This window comes from Zingiber officinale, chromosome 3B (genome assembly GCF_018446385.1).
Source record: "Zingiber officinale cultivar Zhangliang chromosome 3B, Zo_v1.1, whole genome shotgun sequence".
In the NCBI taxonomy this organism is placed as follows: Eukaryota; Viridiplantae; Streptophyta; class Magnoliopsida; order Zingiberales; family Zingiberaceae; genus Zingiber; species Zingiber officinale.
In genome coordinates this window covers 104077913-104099676 of record NC_055991.1, presented here as the reverse complement: position 1 = coordinate 104099676, position 21764 = coordinate 104077913, and the positions used below count along the sequence as shown (strand labels likewise).

At 37.8% G+C, this 21764-nt stretch overlaps 1 protein-coding gene, 1 non-coding gene and 1 pseudogene across 2 annotated transcripts; 1 reads left to right on the top strand and 2 right to left on the bottom strand.

Annotated features, from left to right (window-relative positions):
• Positions 1-3200: 3200 nt before the first annotated feature.
• Positions 3201-4207, bottom strand: LOC121967198 (putative germin-like protein 2-2). The gene is made up of 2 exons (XM_042517272.1): positions 4047-4207; positions 3201-3961 (listed from the first exon to the last, which is right to left on the bottom strand). Exons 1-2 carry the CDS (start codon positions 4159-4161, stop codon positions 3399-3401), a joined length of 678 nt encoding a protein of 225 aa, XP_042373206.1. The 5' UTR covers positions 4162-4207; the 3' UTR covers positions 3201-3398.
• An 8264-nt stretch (positions 4208-12471) lies between these two features.
• LOC122055083 lies at positions 12472-15517 on the top strand (annotated as a pseudogene).
• On the bottom strand, positions 13610-13687 carry LOC121968969. Its single transcript, XR_006108471.1, has one exon. It is a non-coding gene; the product is annotated as a small nucleolar RNA snoR35 (small nucleolar RNA).
• Positions 15518-21764: the final 6247 nt, after the last annotated feature.

Here is a 21764-nt window from a genome sequence, read left to right as displayed (position 1 = left end):
GGAGGTATGTCCCGATCGATATTAGCCTACCTCCTTTTCTTTCCTTATCGGGGACCCACGAAACCTTACCCATATCAATAATGAATATCATTGGGATTAATATTGGGATTCTGTAAATAATCTCTAATGAACTGCACCACATCCTTCTCATACTCTTTGGACCTTCTATCCAAGTATATCCATGATTTATTCATTTCAATCAATATCTCTAAGCAAATAGGTGAAAATGTGAAGATATTAAAGTCAATAAACAAAAGTTAAAAAATACTACATGATGTTTAAAATGTAAACTCCATGGAACTTTAATTTATAAAATCTAATGAAAGAAGTAAGAATAGACAGTTCAAAGAGGTAGGTATGTGGTATAAAGAAAATTTTATTAACATTTACATACTAATTTCTAATGGTATTAAGTTATTTATAATATGGGTTGGTTAACAAAAGAGTTAGTAGTTTCATAATTACATTGTAAATAACAATATAGATTTGTAGATACATAATTGCATTGTAGAGAGAACTACAAAATGGTCAACTTACATTGCATAACACTTCTCTAATGGATAAGACATAACTTTAAATGAGTTTGCTATCATTCTAATGTTATCATAAATGACACTTAACAATCATGTGACAAATTCACCTTACACATGTTTCCAAAAATGACCGAAGTATAATCTCATCTTGTTTTCTTAAGTAATTAAGCTATATAAAAAATTGGAAGTTCAGCCATTCTCAAAGGAAAGAAAATATATTCTAAGGTTTATAGACGTGGTAGAATCAACATTTGATGCTATCATTGCACCAATTTTATTCATTTACTAAATATTGTAGCACTTTCCTTGAAAAACCAAGGGTTATAGTAAAAAATAATCCAAGTATTGAATTATAGCATGATTGTTGATGATATATTTTTTTTCAAAGCTAATAGTAAAACATGTTGGCAACCTCACTAACGTTCCATGTTATATGAAAGAAGAATCCATTAGCTAAGAAAGTAAATGCAGTCAAGTAAAAATAGTGCTAGAAATATTTGTCTACTGGAATAATAACTAAAGGGTGAGTGCTAGATAAAGCCTCACAATACATGAATAATGAAGATCTTGACTAAACTTTCAATTGAAAATAATGATTAAGTATATTTTAGTTCAAATGTATAATTCTTGTCCTGCTCCATCAGGTTTTACTTCAAGATTCATGTCAAAACAATAATATCAATAAACTAGATAATAACACTTGCCTCTTATGATCAGTTAGAAACAACGCTCTTAGGATCAGTTAGAGACAATGCAACAGAGAGGAAAGGAAAAGAAACCTAACAACGAGGCAGAGAATAAACGAAAGAAGGGATTAGAACGGGAACAAATCTAGCGCTGCAAAGAGAAAAGGATCTCCATATGTTAGGGGGGAAAACTCAAAGGCCGCTAGGAGAAGTGGATTTGCATGCGTCGCGAGGGGGAGGGGGGAGTCAAAGGTCGTCTGGTGAAGTGGATTGTGTGCGTGAGGCGAAAAAATGCGAAGAAGGCATAGGGTGAAGTGAAACGGCGAAAAAAAAGGTACATAGGGTTCACGCATGGAAAAAAGTAAACTGATTCAATATGGAAAAATATTTTAACCAGTTCAAACTTATTACTTCAACACTTAGACATATCAGTTTGATTTTGTGATTTATTACTTCATCAAACCTATATTACGAAGTAAAATATTAGATAAAATTAGAAGTGATACTCGTATTTTTTAATCTATGAAGTCTAAAATAGTATTTACTATATCAAATTTATTACCGATGTTGATTGTAATATGTTACTTCGTAATTACTGATTGCTGAAGTAAATAGTGCCAAAGTCTATTGCAGATTTTCACATAGTGTAGCATGCTAACACAAGGATATAATATGGTTCGGACCTATTGAATCTTACTCTTTAATCTATCAATTCTTTATGTGAGTCACTCCATAGAAATCCTCTATAATGAAAAAGTAACCTTTTCAAGAAGGTAAAGAAATCTTGTACAAAACTTTATTTGCTTTTCCCTTTTACAAAAGATTAATAATTAAGATACAAGAGCAGGTAACAATAGAAAAAAAAAAAATCAAAGAATGAACCTTTCTAAAGATGAATCTCCTTCTAAATTGTCTAAAGCATTTCTGAGCATGAAAAATGAAGTAGAGAAATGAAGTTTTACAGTGTGATTTATTGCTCCCTTATTAGTTGCAATCTAGATGACTTAACTCTACCCTTAGTTGACTAAAAACCGGAATGATTGTTTCTTTTCCAGTTGGCTCAAATCTTCATCAATCGACTCAAAGTAGCATCAAGTGATTCAATCAGATAATAATTAACTTATTTATCCAATAATTTTATCTTTAATCAATTCAACATGAATTTCAATTAGTTCAACCTTTATTAGTTAATAATACATGGATTATTATGTGGTATTTTTGTCTGACGACTTTGTCTTTAATTGACTCAATCCTCGTCAACCAACTGACTTAGAAAAATATATAATCTTTTTGTTGATAACTCAACTCCAATCGGATCAACATGAATTTCAATTAGCTCATTAACCTCTATTAGTTGATTCAAATGGATTATTATGTGATATTTTGGTCTAACGACTTTATCTTTAATTGGCTCAATCTATTAGAGCACCCATAATAGGGTGTTAAATGAGTGTTATAACACTCATTTAATACCCCCTCTCCATTGTGAGTGGGCATTATAATGTCCACTCACAAGAGAGAGGAGAGAGGATGTTCAAAAGTTTGAACACACTCTCTCTTAATTTTTTAATATATTTTTTTTAAATTATAAAAAATTTAATATTATTTAAAAAATAATAAAAGGGATGAATAAGTGGATGGTGGAGTTCATATTAATGTTAAAAGAGATGTGAGTAAAAGAGATATGTTGTTATAATGAATATGTGACAGTGAGTCTCATATTTTTTGATGAGATGGTGAATATTATAACGCATTAGCGTTGCGGATGCTCTGATTAACCAGACAACTCACCTAGAAAAATATATAACCTTTTTATTGATGACTCAAACTCCAATCGAATCCCAATCGACTCGGGTCGTTAATTTGTCGTACACCTTATTAGGCAAAGAATAAATCTTGATTATTTTGATTAACTCAACTTCAGTTAGTCAACTATCTAGCGGTCAACTCAATAAACTTTAGTCGATTAATTGAATTACAATTTATGCGACTGAAATTAGAATAAAATATTATTATTTTCTAGTAGGCCATCTCATCAAGTTGTCTTCAATTATTCATTACATATTGACGTCGACTGGTATAAAAAAGTATAACATAACATGCTAACAGACAGTAGTGACGCTACTGCTGGCTTTCTTATTCCAACATATATAGCATGCATGAACACCAAAGCAGGTTTCTAGTAGTTGTTGTCGGTCCAGAACTGCGCCTGGAGCCAGTCAACAAGGTTTTTGTCCACTTGGAAAGCCTTGGCGAGCACATCATCAGAAATGGGTGGCCTCGACCCGAACACAGCGTTGGCGATAGTGATGACGCCTGGGTTTTGGCTACTGAGACCGGCGAACGCGATCGCATTAGTTTTCCCTGTGTTAAACTGGAAGTGGATGAGGCCCTCCGGGAACACAAACACATCACCCTTTCTCAGATTCTTGGTGAATAGGCGGTTGCCGCCGCCGTTGAGGTTGGAGGTCACAAAGCCAACGTAGAGCTCTCCTTCTATCACGGCTAGGACCTCCGTGGCGCGTGGGTGGGTGTGAGGAGGATTGAGACCATTAGGCCCATAGTCAATGCGAACCAAGGAGATGCCGAGCGTGTTCAACCCGGGGATTTGGTTCACGTTTACGGGGGTGACATTAGAGCGAAGGTAGTTGTTGGTATCGCCGGGCCTATCAAGGCCGCTACGGAAGAAGTCTTCCGCTCTCACGTCGTCCGCGTTCTTGCATGGAAATCCATTTACGAATACTGCCAATTAAAATATCGATTTATATAATACTGGAGAGGAACGATTTTGTTAAACGATCCTGATAAAAGTTAAATGCATGCAAACCCTTTGATTGAAGATCGGCGACGCAGAAGTCCTGCAGGGGACTAGGATCGGAAGCCAATATTGCACTGCAGGAAGCCAAGGCAAGCAGTGCAATGAGGAGGAGTTTAACAGCCATACCTAGCGCTGGAGGTTAATGGTGAATGGATTGAGAGCTCAGAGCTGATGGGTTTATATAGAACAGATGCGGGTAATTACAAGCTAGGTTTGAAATGTTCTTACCTGAGATATCAAGTTGAAAAGTCTATTACGGTGGCTTAATTTCCTTCTGCTGCAGTCAATGCTTATAGTCTTCACCTGCTCCTTATTTATCATCTACTCTGATGAACTTTATTTTTTAAAACACGTCCATCACCAAGTTAAACGTTTCTTGGCATGTGACACGACCCAATCAAAATCCAACAAACATGTCAACCATGACGAGATGATACCAAATAGCAGGAAAATAACCCTAAGGATGAGTACAACTCCATGTACGAGAAAGGACAATAATTTGATTACTTGCTTACCTGCAACTTTTCTATTTTGAATAACCATATAATGTGATTCTTTAATATCTAATTTCACTTTACTTCTCATAGCTAGATAACATACGTCTTTCACATATTCACCTTTTTTGTATTTTGAAAAAAAAGTTCTACAAGATAAATATTTTTTTAAAATAATTAATGACAGAATTTTAGATAGCATAAAAAAATTATGATATCACTTTATTTCTTCATTTTAGTACATTTAGAAATTATCAAAACCATAAATTAATGACCGAGTCCACACCTTTTTTACTTGGCCAATTAATATATATGGAAGCTCAACTTCAGATATGGTAGAATGGATAATTAATCAATTGGCTTTTTCTTCTCCATTATAAAGTAATAATGATGACAAGTCAACGAAAGATTGATTCAAACTTTTTCCACTTCTATAGTTTATATATCCATCTCCCTAATCTATTGCATCATTGCATTCCTAACCTATTGCATCATTAATTGCATAAAAAATAAACTCAGAGTTCTCTTATTATTATATGTCCATCTTCCGTAGTCGAACCCTTATTGGCTATTGCTCTACTTGCTTCCTCTCATATTGTATGTCTGAGTCCTCGAATTTCTAAATTTACTCGTCGATATTTGATATAGTCGATTTTAATCGACTATTGGGATTTTCGGGAGATTGCTATTGGGAGAAAGCAAATTGAGTTGTCGTCGAGGATAGTGTTCGACACTATCTTCGTAAAACGATATTGTTCCGTTACGATGCTCACGGATAGCAGCAATTCGTTCTCAAGATACAAAGACGACGTCTCAAAATAGTAGCACTTCAAATTTCGAGACCGATGAATCTTCTCGTAGGCTTTTTGGACTCTTCTTATGCAAGAGATGGACGAATGATTCTTCAAATTTGGAGACCAATTTGGAGACCGATGTTTTTCGAATGAATGATTTCCAAGAAGGAGAGGGATCTATTTATATTGGGTGAAGAGGTAAGTTACCCTTGGTTTTGACTGATCTGGATCGTTCATTTTGAAAGGGTATAACCCTTTAAAGGTTCTTTGGTCTTAGCCATCAGATCTGAAGAGATATAACTCTTCAAATTCTGATATGATCTCGTCCCTTGATGACGCTTCAGATCAAGTCTTCCTCTTCAAGAGCCAGATTAGAATCCGATGCTCTAGATCGCATCTATTTGCAATCTGTCCTCATCTTTGATCCGACGGGCATCATCTGTTTGCCCAATCTAGTCATTGTTCTCTATACAGTCACGTGCCACATAGGCACTGCCTCGTCATCTATTTGCAATATGTCCTCATCTTTGATCCGACGGGCACCATCTATTTGCCCAATCTAGTCATTGTTCTCTACACAGTGACGTGCCACATAGGCACTGCCTCGTCACCCGACCATGCCACGTCACTGCCAACAAAACGCCCATTGCACAGGTGGCGGGCCTGCTCGTCCAAGGGTAGAGAGCACTTGTGCTTTTGCATTAACAACATTAACACAGCAACACAAATAAGGAAACGCTGGCTCTCACCGGTTAACGATGTAGGACAAAAAACCCCATCTTTTTCCTTAATGTTAATTTGAGCACATCTTTGAACAATTAATTTCTTATTCACTCGTAATCGGTTTTGAGCAAATTAATAGTCCAGATTTATCTACGTGAAACGTAGATTTCAATTTTGAAGTCAAACTTGACTTTCAACGATTGATGGAACCAAGATTTTGGTTTGCAAAATCATATCCAACAATCCCTCACATGAATGGAAGTTAATGCATGTAGTGCATGTATGCATGCTGACACTTTACAAGAGTCCAATCGATAAGTCAATGCATCGGGAAAGGTAGCTTATGGCTTTGAACCTTCCATAGTGGAATGCTATCGAGCATACTAGGCTGCGCAGTGAACGTAATGTCTTGAACTGCTCAGCTGTTGGTGTATATTAAGACAATAACACCACACAGAGACTTATCTCACCCACTTTTGGTTCTCATGGTTGGTTCCGTTTCGGCCATGGACACCATCTTCGATTCATGAGTGTTTCATTGAAGCGACCTATCTTCACACTCGCATAGGCGACACTTCTATCAAGAGTATCCCACCATACTCCACCTTTATAAGGTATAGAAGTCCTCAATACATGTGGTAGTGTAAGGCCTTTGAGTTTGCTAGATGCTCTTCCCTTTGCTTCTTGTTCCATCTTATTTTCTCTAATATCTCATTGTTTTGATCCCTAGGCATTTTGAAACCATTTTCCATAATTAGCATAATGTCAAAATCAGTTTCGAAAAATACATCCATTCTCTTCTTCCACCAAGAGAATTCTCCTTCGAATTTGGGTGGATGAATGCTTGAGTCGGTCATTTGATGATGTTGCTCTTCTTGGTGGTTAGTCTGTTGAAGAGCTTCCTTGCTCTGATACCAATTGTAAGGGATCGGTGGTCGGCTTGAAGGGGGGTTGGATAGCTAGGTCACCCCCAACTTTCGATTCTTTTCTATAAGGTTAGTTTACGCAAGCGGAAATACAAAAACTAAAGCAATAAAGATAAGCAAGAATACAAACGCTAACAAGATCGATGTAACGTGGTTCGGAGTTTGCTTACTCCTACTCCACGACGTGTCCTTGAGGTGGACGAACCCTTGATCCTTCGGTGGATCAATCCCTGGCAATCTTCGGCTAGAGCTTTCTCTTTCTCGGTGGAGCAAACCTCTCATAAAGGATTTTTTTCCTCTTTACAATGATGAAGTTTAGGTTTGGGAGGAAGATAGTAGACTTGGAAGCTTTGGACAAAGACTAGGAGTTATTCAACAAGCATGAGTAACCTACTTCAAGCCCCAAAGCTTCCTATAAATTAAATAAGAGGAGAGAGTTAATCATTATATCAACTCATCTCGGCACCAGTCGACTGGCAAAACCATCAGTCGACTGGTGTTACCATTGGAGGTAGCCAACGACTACTTTACAGTACCAACGGTCTGCCAACGGTCATTTACCAGTCAACTGCTAAAACTAGCAATCGACTACACCAGTCGACTGCTAGTTTTAGCAGTCGACTGGCAGCAAACAGAAACATTCTATTCGCTCAGCCAACAGCTACCAGTCGACTGGTAGATACAGAATGTTTCTGTTCGCTCAAAAAGAAGGTTTGTGCTACCTTTACCATAGATCTTTTGTTGTCTAGAGTATTGCATATGCTCCTCTTGTCTGTATGACGTTTGATGGTTGTTGCTAAGGTTTTGAGAACTACCTTTTCATGTTCGTATTAATTTGTACCTTAGAATTTGCTCGACCATTCATCATTGGTTCTTAAACATTGCCTTGTACTAAATTTATGATGATGCAGCTATTTCGTGCAGATCAAAAATGTAAGCAGTGATATAGTGTAGGGTAAGATTGGCAGTCTACATTCCAATCCACAAGGTTAATTTCTTCTCTCGTCTTTGTTCATTCTGAAGTTAAGATAGTAATTGTCATCTATAATAGATTGACTAATGTATATTTTATGTGTTAAGGTTGGTAGCATTCCGCTATCTTATGACATCAAGTGTTTGAAAAGGGACGATGAGAGGCTAAGAAAGCAAAACGTTCTGGAGAAAATCAAGCAAAGTAACAAAAGATAGATTTTGAATAATCACAGGCTCGCTATCTAATTAGTTAGTAGATATCATCTTGTATTAGTCAATCGACTGTTAAAATATCACTACTATGCTGCCGACCAAAATTTATATGATAAAAAAAATACATAAATATTTTTAACTGGAGGCCCCATAATTTTGAAAACCCATATCAAAGGCTCTGCACTGCTCAGCCTATAGCAAATTTCAGCCAATTGAATAAACCTGCTAACCACTCAGACAAAGCTTCCCCAGATGCCACTGAAACAAACAACACCAAAAGATCTAGAAAAACCACATTTTAGACTCTGATAACATTCAGCACCCAGCAGAAACCCACATATACCAAATGCAGCCATATCATATGTGCCCCCACATGTTCCTTCAATTCTCCAATATTCTTTACATCACCAAAACCATAAAAAATGACTTCTTTCCTGTACAAAACTCACAAAAGAAAAAGCATGCAATGGAACACCATGCATCCACAAAGGACAACAAACTTCATATGATCAACAATGAGCTAGTCACAAAAAAAATAATGTTAGATTAAAGGAGCACATGAATTGTAATAAGTGTAAAATTCAGTACCAAGAGCCTAGCATTAATCAAATCAAAACAAAAGAGAATAGTTCTTTAACATTGTCTAATTGAAGAACTTGAAGGTAAATGTCAAAGTCAAAGATTTCAGGCTTAGGATCAGTAATAGGACAATCTTAAAGTCCTAAGCACAAAAGAAAACAAGTTACATCACGAAACAAGTTACACCATTTAGAGTTACATCACAATGTCAAGTAACATCATAAAGTAAGTTACATCAACCACATACCCATCATCACAATCAAAGTACATACAACTACAACGATAGCAACTATAAATTTCCTATTCAATGAATATATTTCATCACTCAACAGTATAATTACATGATTATTGTTCCCATCATCTAGAACATCATTGTATTCACCTTCACCCCTGTAACTAGTACCTTTCTTCAATTCATTAATCTCTAACTTTAATTTTTTGTTATTCATCTTCAACTCATTAATAATTGTCTTACTTCTCTCTGACAGTTCTGGGTCATGCCATAAGAAGAAGCCACATCCCCTTTGCTGAATTTCAAATCAACTTAATCACAACTCAATAATTAAAAAACTCACAATACCGTGTTGATATAATGAAAATTTACTCTATATTTTGGACATGAAAAAATCGCTTTCCTAGATTAGATTCCGTCCATGATGTTTGGAGAGTAGCTCGTAACCCACAATAACATAATATGTGGGGAGTGTCACTTTGCTCATCGTTCATACGTCTTCGAATGGAAGATGATGTTGATGAAGAACCAGCTGTCATGATTTTCTTTCCTTGTACTTGAACATCACCAATATGCAAAAAAAAAAAAGAGACATAAATTAGATTAAAGCATATAATTTTGGACAAAAAAAAACCTAACAACAACCCCCCCCCCCCCCCCCCCCCCCAAACTTACATAAAATGCCTCAATTCAGTCCAAGAATCACTACAAGAAAAACCTTCATAGACATCGGTGGAACAACAATAGTTTTAAGCAAAAACCGATGTCTTTGAGTATTTTACATCGATTTTTCCAAAAACCGGTTTCTATGAGCACAGATTTTCGCTCATAGACATCGATTTTTTTAGCCGATGTCTTTGAGCACCTTTTTTCATTAATAGACACCGATTTTAACCGCGGTTTTTAAAACCGGTGTCTATGAACCAAAATTCTGGCGGACTTTCTTAGCACACTTTCTTTTGGGCTTCTCCTCGTCTACCATAAATCGAAACCCTAATCCTCCGCATCCTCCTTTTAGGAGTTACCATTTGAAAGACGAGCAATGGATCTCTCGACGGCGATGTGGACGGCGGTCGTCGTCGGCGCTGTCGTGGTCTACTGGTTCGTGTGGGTGATGGGCTCGGCGGAAGTGAAAGGCAAGCGGGCAATGAACCTTAAGATGGGATCGATCATGCGGGATAAGGTGCAGGACAAGTACAAGTAGTACTTGTCCTTCTTTCTCTGCTCCAAGGAGGGCATTGTCACCGCGCCCGACGACGATAACGTCCCTGCCTTCGTCGACACCTTCTACAACCTCGTCACTGACATCTACGAGTGGGGATGGGGCCAGTCCTTCCACTTCTCGCCCTCACTTCCAGACCGCTCCCACCGGGAAGCCACACGCATCCACGAGGAGCCCGCCGCTGATCTGAGAGATGGGGATCTCATCTCTCAGATCCCCATCCGAGGTCGCTCGCTCCTCCTTCCCTTCACTATGACCGGCAAAAGGATGGTCGTCCCATTTCTCTTGCTGCTAATCGCGTCCTGCTAATCTCTCTTGCTGCTAATCGTGCTCCGGGGCGAAGTTCGACCGCACCCTCTACTGTCGCTACGCAGACCCCGTCCGGGACCACGTCCCCGTCATGCTCTGCGAGGTGCTCGACGCATTCCGTTCCCTCCGCCTCCGCTCCTTCATTAACTGTACCCTCGGCGCCGTCGGGCACTCCGCCGCTGTCCGTTCGTCCTTCTCCCTCCCAAGCTCTTCGCTCAAGTTCTGACCTTTTTCCTTAGCACTCCCATCATCCCTGATTCGCTTCGCGCCGTTCTTTGCCGCAGATCGTAGATGCCCATCCGGAGTTGGAGTTGTTCGTGGGAATGGATATGGATGCTTCAATCCATGACCAGACCCGGGCTCAGATAGAGAAGCTCTTGGCCATGGATTCGCGCGGCAGCAAGTTGAAAGCTTACACTCATGTCAGAAACTTCAAGTACATCAAGTCGATGCTTGGTGGCGTTGATGAGAACCTGCTTGACGTTGGGGTGAACGACATCTTGATGGACCTTGGAATCTCATCCATGCAGGTTATTGTTCAGTTGCACTTCTCATGTTTGATGAATTGCCGAAAAGAACTTACTTTGAATCTAATAAGTTGGTAAGCTATTTAACAGGTGGATGACTCTACAAGGGGATTTAGTGTGCAAGGTGATGGACCTTTGGATATGCGCATGAATCCTCAGGTTAGAGTTCTTAGATGAACTATTTTACTTTGATTATTAAATTAGGATATAAGGCAGTGTGAGTTTTTCACCCCTGCAGTAAAGTAGAATGAATGTGATTTATTCAGTAGGTTGCTTGCCTAATTACTACTTGCCTATAGGAAAACTAAATCAGTGATTAAAGGTGATTAATCATCTCTAGTTTAAGCCATTTTGTTCTCCAAAGAAAGTATCTTTCTTCTAGTGCTCTGTCAAGCAAATGAAACATTTAATAAGAGTGTTGATGTAGGCATTGACAATGAGAAGGCAGTCAAGCTTTATAAAGTTCCACTCGTCAAATTCTTGGAGCAGAAATAGCTTTGTCATTTGGGTGGTAAGTTCCTTAAATCCAAAATTTTGTATGAACTTTTAATACACTAGGAAAAGCATACAAGAATCTCTAGCAACATAAGACTCCTTATCAAAGGTAACACCTAACTCCAGTTTATGGATGATGGGTGTAAATGCTCTTTGCCTAAATGATCTTATAGAGCCTAGGAATGTATCTTACTTGTTTCCTTTATTAATATAGTCACATCACATTATGCAGACTTGTTTCTTTCGTCAGTTTGGAAAGTCGGTCATATGGGCTGACTACCTTACCCTTCGTCAGGATTTTATCTTGGTATGCTGGAAGTTTTAGAGACATTTTTACATTTGATATCTTGTTCATTAGTGATGTTGGCTTCATGAGTATAAAGGCCAGAGGTTAGACTCATGGAGTGTGATAATGCATGAGTATAGGATAAAACCTTTATTTGTTAGTTGTCTTTGGGCTTGCCATATATTGCCATCTTAAATTAATACAAATGCATGCCTGCTTTACTTTGGGAATGTTTCCAGATAAAATCTTGTCTTTCTGACTCGCTTAATTTATTCTTCGTGGGGGAAAAAAAGGAAGAAGGAATCACTTTTGGTTAGGTTGTAATTGGGCTATGAAGCCAAACACTTACACCTTATGGTTACAGTTTTTCCTTTGAAGATAAAAACATTGCATTATAATCTTTATTTCTAAGAAATTTTTTAGTAGTACTTTAAACAAGTCTTCAGTATTTATAGTATGACTAGTATCATTTATTCTTCTAGCTGCTACCAGTGTAGCCACTTCATATGATTTGCTAACTTTATATCTAAAGTGCGCTTTATTTTTTGAGCTCGGGGTATAGTCAGAACTGCCAATCGGACGTGTAGAGAGTTTTTATTTATTGGCTGGCATAATGAAGGATCACTGCATCTGGAATTGAGTCTTTCTTGAGCACATGGCAAAGTTATAATGTCTTGGCTTCTAAATGTAACTCTTGCTTTTCTGATTTTCAGTTTATTAATTGCATTTTCTAGTCTCATTCGCATGACATAGGACTGTATAACCTGTATGCTCGATGTTCAGGTTTTTCTAATTCTCTCCTTTCCATATATTTTCTATGGAAAATTTGTGAGACAAAATCATAGTTTTCCTTTTAGACCAATCAATTTTATGAGATAACTGCTGATATTTTCAAGTTGATGAAATACTACTTGATATTTTTTTTAATTGCATCTCATTTTCAGTTAACATGTAATACTCTTGTTAACAGAACTGGATCTTGTGCCTACGAATTGAGTAGTGCCCCCGAGAATTTTGAATTGTATGATTTAACAACTATAGTTTTTATTGTTAAATATAGTTGTGGTTGACAACATTGATCAGTAGAAAATACACTTAGTTGCAAAAGGCTTCATCTAGACATTTTGTGAGGATTATTTGGGATATTTTCTCTCATTGATGTAATTAATTTATTTTACTTAAAACTATTTTTCATGATCATTGGATTCTCCTTGGTATTAATCATGATTACCAGATAGATTTCATAAACATCGTACAAGGGTGTATACAGAAAAACCACTAGGGTATGTTCCAATTTAAGAAAGTTATCCATGCTGTCAAACAAATTTTTAGAGCATGGTTTAAGAAATCACAAGGTTACTAAATTGATAATCAAATCTTTATTGAGTACAACTTGACAAACTAAGCACCATCAATGTCTATGCTCCATTATGTTCTAGCTTGATGGAGAGAATTATAATAAATAGTTATAGACTTCAATATTCATCCCAAATTGCCTATCTGTTATTGCATGTATGGGATTTATATTTGATGTAATTTCACTCTTGGTATTAATAATATAATCCCTTATTCTTAGCTGAGTTTCAATTGTTAGAGATGAGTAGCTTTTGTTGTTTGGTGCAGATTTTCAATACAGTTTATGTAAATACTGACTCGACATGGTTGTTTCTTTCTTGTTGGTTAGCATACCAAGTTTGTTAGCACCTAGCCCATGCCCTGTGCTTTTTCTAGTCTTGCTTTTGCTGATCAAATTACTGGGTTTCTTGGTACAGTCAACTCTTAATGGTTCAACATCTAATCTTGCGGACTCCTCAGGCCGAACCTATACCACATTGTTTTCTGGCCAGTCTGCGGCAGTGCTTGGGTTCCATCATTCTGGTTAGACATTCCTACATAAACTCTATTAACATATTCATGTGAAATTTTGCTTGTATGTGGAATTTTGATTACGATTTGTAAAAAAATAGGTGGTCTTCAAGGATTGCATAATATTCATGGAAGCTTCAACCTGCCAAATGTGCCTGGTTCGCTTGCATCCAGAGAGGCCACAATGGGTGTTGTACCATCAGATGGTGTTTAGCAACCAGGAGGAAGCATTCCTAGTGGACGGTTCTCATCAAACAATCTTTTGGTTGCATTATCTCAGGTCTGGCATGAGTTTATTTCCACATTACTTCACTACATCATATGGTCCTTTGAATGTGTTTTATAGTATTGATTCTGGATTTTTTTTCATGCAGATGCCTCATGGCTCTGGTGTCACAAATAGAGGGGGTATTAATGTTGTTGGAAATCATGCTTTTAGTAGTAGTAATATTAATGGAGTCACTGGGTCAATAACTGGTATTTCCTCAAGTTCAGCTTCTGGGAATCGTAGTTCTGTTCCTGGTTTGGGAGTTTCTCCAGTATTGGGTAATGTAGGGCCAAGACTTACAAGCTCTGTAGGCAACATTGTTGGCAGTGGTAACATGGGAAGAAGCATCAGTTCTGGAGGATTATCTGTGCCCGGTTTAGCTTCACGGGTAAACTTAGCTACTATGCACAGAGCAAGAAGGATAACGTTGGCACCAGTAAGAAACATATTTGTGTACTATCTATTACCTTTTGATGTTGTAAGAAGAATAGTTATGTGTAATTTGTGGATACTGACTTGATGCGCACAATATCTATTATCTTTTTATGTTGTAAGAAGAATATTTATGTGTTGGTTATATGGATATTGACTTGGTGTGTTTAGATACATCGGTGCATTTTTATTTGTGATTTTGTTAGTGAATTAATAATATTAACTTAATTTTATGATTTGCTTGGTGATAATATTGGTTTTTCACTATTTCGGAAATCGGATTTGTGTCGTTAAACAATATTGATATTACATCGATTTTCCACTGTTGCAAAACCGGTGTCATTATCTAATATTACATCAGTCGTATACCGCTGCCAAACTGGTGTTATTAACATATAATATTACATCAGTTTTACACTCGATGTCGTTAAGTGATACTACACCGGTTTTAACCCGATGTCTAAAATGGCAGACCTTTTACATCGCCTTCATAGACATCGGTCGAAAATGTAATAGACATCAGTGGAAAACCGATGTCTATGAGGGTTTTTGTTGTAGTGAATGTCATGCTCAACATTACATGTCCATCATGTAAAACCTTTAAGTAATTTACACTTGCTGCCATTTGCATGAATTTTATTACAGAAACTTCCTATGAATCAAATAATCAAATTAAGATATTTAAAAAATAGCAACTCAAGGGGCATCTAACATGAATTGTAATACCTTAAACCAAATCAACTATAGTTTAAAGGATTTGCTTCTGAGAAGGATCCAGCACAAAAAATAATAAATAACAATTTTTTCAACAACGATTCAAAAAACATCGCATGACTAAGCTTGGGAACTGGCCGACAAAGTTCAAAATCACTAGTAACTACAACAATTATACTTGTGGAAATCAAGTAGCAATTGTAGCACAAAAAAGGAAATTGGGAAATCGAAACAGATTAAATCATCTAACACGACCAAGAGGAAATCCAAATTGTAGCAATAAATGAGAAGTTTTTGAACCACTATTACCTAATTACATAAAAGGTCATCGCTTTCTTTCACACGGTGCCAGGGAGGGAGGCCGCTGGAGGTCGCAGAGGTCACAGGAGGGAGGTGCCGAGGACATCGGTGACGCAGCAGGGAGGTGATTGTTGGAGGCCGCTGGAGGTCGGCGATTTTACGTATTGTCTAAACAAACATTTATCTCTTGATTTGAGAATCCTTTTCTCTAACTTATTTTACGTCTTTTAGAGACTCGTAGTATATGTGACCTAATAGATTCACAATTTATCTTGGCTATACATAATTAACTACTTAATTATGGAATGATTATGAGTGATACCTAGCAGTACATCATGATTCCCAATTAATCGGAAATTCACTCAATTGCTCTTTGTTCGGCGGTCCCTCGAATGTACCATCCTTCACAGATCACAGGGACTTGAGCCTTAGGATGATTCTTTACTAAACTTACCCGCACTGAGTTTCTTATATGTGGTTCACCAAGTCCTGCATGACTCAAACACACATATCAAATCCATATGAAAACCTAACTTAAACTCTTTGATACATACATCGAAATCATGATTGTACCTGATCAAACATTGGTTGATTGCACTTACAGATCCTTGGGGTCTCTCCTCTCGACACATATCCTCAAAGGGCATGTGGGATAATTCCCTATGATAGGTGACCGAGGTAGGCGACAAGGGTGGGAGGCTGATTGGCTGAGTAGGTGCTTGCATGAAGTTAATCGGTGGAGGAACTTGTTAGAATCTTGTCGGGCCTTCCTCTCGGGTCCCTCACTCAGTGTGAGGGCCCATATCGATGCAGCCAGATCATGCGGTAGGGGACCCCCAGCTAGTACTTGTTGTTGCATTAACTTCTACGGTCGTCGGGCAGTTATTACCAGCTCTAAATCTTCTTGCGAAAAGGTAATTGTGGTGAATCATCCAATCCCATCCACCTTCATGCTTCAGATTTAGACGAAGATTCTCATAGATGACACCAAATTTGATCCTATCTAAAATTGGGGGAGATGACGCGCTAGGTAGATGGCTCTAATATTGACCGTGAGAGGACCTTGAAGTGGAAGAAAATGGCTTTGAATGCTCCTTTCTGCACACACTAGAAAGAGCAAATGAAAACGTTAGAGCGAGAAAAGAAGGGGTTCCTGATACAGACACTTCGATGCTCAAGTCAGAACAATAGCCAAAAATGGAGAAGAAGATGAATAGTAGCGTAGAAGCATGCGTGCGTGTAATGTAAAAGTTCAAGTTACCTGACCAATGGAGATGACCCATTTTTATACTGACCCTTAAAACCTCGGTAATAATGAGGTGTCAGAGAATGTCAAGTGTCAGAATATACTAATAGAAGATGTATGATCACTCTTTTAGGAAGGTTTTGTTACATGTATATGAATCATTTTTCATAACCTCCGTAATAATAAGGCAGCTAAGAATATGTCAAGTAACATCAAGTAATGGAAGATGTACGACCACCCCAGAGGAAGGTTCCATTATAGGTATATGTTATGATAGCAGAATATTCCTTGACTACTAGCTATTTCTTCTAACAGGTTATTGTGATTTTTTGATAATGTTGTCTCCTAGAGACAGTCTGACCGGCCTTGTAGCCGATTGACTGTATGATGGGAGACTGACATATAAGAAGTGGAGAGCTTAGCCCTATAGGTCTGACTGGCACTTTGGGTTGACCGACTATATGCTAGAGGCTTTGCCACTGAGGACTGAGGAACTGAGCTCTGAATTCCCGATCGGTATTGGGTCTGATCGGCTATATGCTCTATGACATGGTATTGAGAAATGAGGCGCTAAGCTCTGAATGCCCGACCGGTGCTGGGTCCGGTCGGCTGCATGCTGAATGCCTTAATGTTGAAAAGTGAGGAACTGTTCCTCGAAAGTCCGTCCGACGCTTGGACCGATCGGCTATATGTTAAGAGAGACCCGACCGACACTTTAAACCAATTTAGTTTATGCTAAGAGTCTTGACAATAAAAAGTAGAGATCTGAGCCCTAGTGAAAGTAACTCGTTCAACTACATATACTCTGATTCTAACCACTATCTCACTTATCTTTAAGGGCCACATTATCTTATCTACTGATCCCATATTTTTAGAATCACTCATAATATACCGAATCACGGACCATGACGCACCTGCTACCAAATCCAGGAAAATAATCTAAAAATGAGTGCATTTCTATCCACGTTTTGATTACCTGAGGCTTTCCAGTTTTGACTAATCATATCGAATATAATGCTTGAAAATCTAGTTAATACTACAGATTCTAAGCAAGAATTTTAGCTTGCTTCTCACATACTTTCTTCACATATTAACTTTATTTGTTTTTTTTTAAAAGAAAAACAATGCCTTCTAGAAATTAAGGTTTTTAAGAATAAATGGCATTATTTTAGAGTGCATAGACAAAAAAAAAAATTATGATATCACTTTCTCCATTTCAATCGATTTAGAAATTATCAAAATCATAAATGGCTGAGTCCACGCCCTTTTTGTCCAATACATGAAGTAATGATGGGCCCAACCTTGTTGGAATTGAAAAACTACTGAAAGAGGAATTGCACTTACGTGGAAGTGGAAATAAGGAAAGTTGAACTTTTTTTCATTCATAAACAACTAAGATATTTATAGGCTATTTACATAACCCAAATATATCACTAACTCGATGATTATATCCCCTATCTCAATTAATGCAAATACATTAAATATAGTCCTTGAAGCTATGGTGTCATGGTAGGACATTTAGATTATTACTTAGGTACTCGTGATTTAATCCTCAACTATGACATATTTATAGGAATTTTTTCCTCTAAATGAGGAGTGCAACCAAAGGATGTTAGGCTTCTGAGTTGGCCGTCGCGTGTACTTCCTGATTTACCTTGATGACCAGTGGAAAACTTCCGTGAGACCAGACCAATCATTCCAAGGATAGTCAATAATACTAACTGAGTTTATTATTTTTTTTTACAAATGATTCATATGTTATGGCCCAACGAATTAAGAGATCTTCTTCTTGCTGATTTTGAAATTGATAGGACCTATCATAAAAAATGTAACTTATAAAGGTAGTTAGAGGCAGAGCAAACTCAAGCAACTTCAACCATGGCTAACAACAAGAATAAGTAGTTGAAAGACTATGCCCCTTTCGTTTTTCCCTTACAGGGGTTTCTTTAGAAGATTCCTGAAGGACTTCTCTTCATTCTCCTTGTTCAAGGGGTGTTCGGAAATAAGCTTTAGAACGTCGAGTGGGAGAGAGAGGAGCAGAGAACAGATGGGTCGGATCTCCTCCCTTGATTTCCCTCTCTTAGTGGTGAGAAATTATAGACATCACCGGAGGTGGCACTATAGGTAATGTGCCACCCATATTCACTTATTGTTGCTGTTGTTGCAATATCTTCTGTACACTGGCGTTGATGAACAACTCCAGATCATCCTGCGATATAGTAATGGTATTGGGTTTGTCAGCTTCTTCCATCCTTGTAGCCTTAGATCCAGGTGAATAGTTTCCATAGACGGTGCCAAATTTGATCCTATCTGAAATCTACGAGGACGAGCACTAGCTCTGATAAATGATGATAACCTCCGATGAAGATGAACTCCCGAAGTTCCGAAGAAACTCCTCAACGCTCCTGCGCACAGTGAGATGAGCCAACAAAGCTTTAGTGACCTAAAACCGGACTGGGGATCCCTGGCTAGGTCCTCCGACGCTCAAGTCAGTTCCTCTCGAAGGTGGAAGAAGAAGAAGAACAGTAACTGAAGTGAAACCGAGTTTAGATGCTAGAACTTGCGTACCTTGCTAATGGAGAGGATCCTCCTTTTTATACTACCTCACGTGACCTCTGTAGTCATGAAGTGGTCCCTGGTTCATTAGGGTTTGTTAGGAGATGAAGTTTGTAAGGTAATAGGTTGCTAAATACGTAAACACGCAGCGGAAAAACCTATTACCCCAGAAGATCCATGCGAAGGGAAACAAAACTTTATACTAAGTTAGATCTAAAAGCATGAAAGATTATACTTTTGTAGCGTGCTCACGGACTCCCGACAGCTCGGATCACAGCACGATCTCGTGTTTGCGCCTCTACGGTATCCACACGAACAAGTGTTCGTTTGTCTCATAAACTCACAAAAGGAGAAAGGTTGTGCTAGCAACCTTGAAGGTGGATTTTCGGCCAAGGAGAAGAGGAGCAAGAAGAATGAAGATTAAGTCCAAAATGAAGAGCAAAAAGCTTAAGTATTTTCATCCAATGAAACACTTAATTAGCATTAATAGCCTTAATGAGCATTTACACTCCATTAAGGACCAAACTTGTAACTTTTCATTTTGAATGAGTGTAACTCCTCATCTCAATTTCAAAAATTGAATGGGATAAATAATTATTGAATTTCAAAATTCAATGATTATTTCCATTAATCTTCACTTGAGTCTAACTCAAGTCTCCTCACTTGAGTCTAACTCAAGTCTAATTCATTCGAGTCTAACTCAAGTCTAATTCAATCGAGTTTTTACTCAATTGATCTCATGCAATTCAAATGCAATGAATCACTATTTCATTAATTCGAATTGACTCCTTGAGTCTAGTTTGAATTAGACTTAATCTAACAATTAGATCCAATTGAGTCCAACTCAATATGTCCAATTCGGATTAGACTTAATCAAATGATTCATCATATGAATCCATCTCCAAATCTACTTGTTCTTTGTGTGTGACCCAATAGGTTCTCATAACGTTGACAATGTACCTAAATCAACATTTAGATACATAAGTAATGAGTGGCATCTAGCAAGACATCATTGCTACCCAAGTGACGAGAAGGTCAAGATCCGACCTAACCTGCCCATGGCTATTATCTTGTATGACTTTGTCCTTCTATCCTTGATATCTAGGTTGATCAATGAGGCATAGACCGTGTCATCCTCTTATCAACCTTTGCATTTCTTGATCTCTAAGTAGACACACTCAATCAAATAAGCTCAATATCTCATATTGACTCATTTGTGCATGACCATACTTTCTTGTGTCCTACTAATTAAGGGGCCCACAGATATTGCTTCCGTCATATGGAAGGGATAGATCACATCTACATCACTCGCATCCCTCCGCATAATTCATTGCATACCCAGTGATCGACTTTATTGTCCACCTTGTTACAGGTGACGTTTGCCGATACCAAAGTACACAACTCCTTATGTAGGGAACTGTAGTGACTTCAGGTCCAATGACTATTTATACCAATAGTCACATGAGAATGTTTATGATATTTATATAACGATCCATGAAATATTCTCATAGTGGGTCATTCAGTATATATTCTCTAATATATATCCATGTGTCAACCTGATATCTCATATCCATGACTTGTTAGATTAAGTCATCTGTTGACCTACAGATGTTAGTCTCAACACATTAATATTGTCCTTGTATATTAATGCTCGATTAGGAATAGTTAAGAGTAGTGTTCTCTACAATATCTCACTATCAATTCAATCAATTGATATATTGTAGATAAGAACCTACTACCCAAGGATATTATTATAGTTATTCAATTGACACTGAACTGAAATAAATATAATAACCAACTTTATCTTTTATTAATAATGATATATGATACAATAATATGCCCTTTACAATCATCTCATAATTGGTACTAGGGCTAATACTAACAAAGTTATCTTCTATACTTCGTGCAATAATCCTTTATGGACTCTTTTCTGTACCCCAGATGTACCCGCTTTGTCATTTATGATTTGTAGTTATAATGGGGACACGTCATTGTACCTAAAGAAATTTCTAGAAGATATTTTTCACCAAATATCCTATTGGGCATGTCTTGGCTGATCGTTCAAGTTGGCTGCATATGCTGTTAAGAACACCCCTGTTGAATATGTCTCGGTCGGTCGTTCAGACCAACCATATATTATGAATAAACTTGTTGAATATGTCTTGCCTGATCGTTCAAGCCGATCGTATATTAGGAATACCTTCTGCTGAATATGTCTCGACCGGTAATATGTTGAGAATCATATATAAGGATAAACACCTTTATGCTCGGGCAGGCTTTGCCCGGCTGAGCGTATACGAGTGCGTGAGTGCTTGCTTGGCCTACGGTCGACCAATAATATGCTGAAAATTATACATAAGGCTAAATGCCTTTATGCTCGGACGAGCTTTGCCCGGCCGAGCATATATGAGCACGTGGTTGCTCTCACGGTTTGCGATCGGCTGGTAATATGCTGAAAATTATACATAAGGTTAAATATCTTTATGCTCGGGCGGGCTTTGCCCGGCCGAGCATATATGAGCACGTGGTTACTCTCACGGTTTGCGATCGACTGGTAATATGCTGAAAATTAT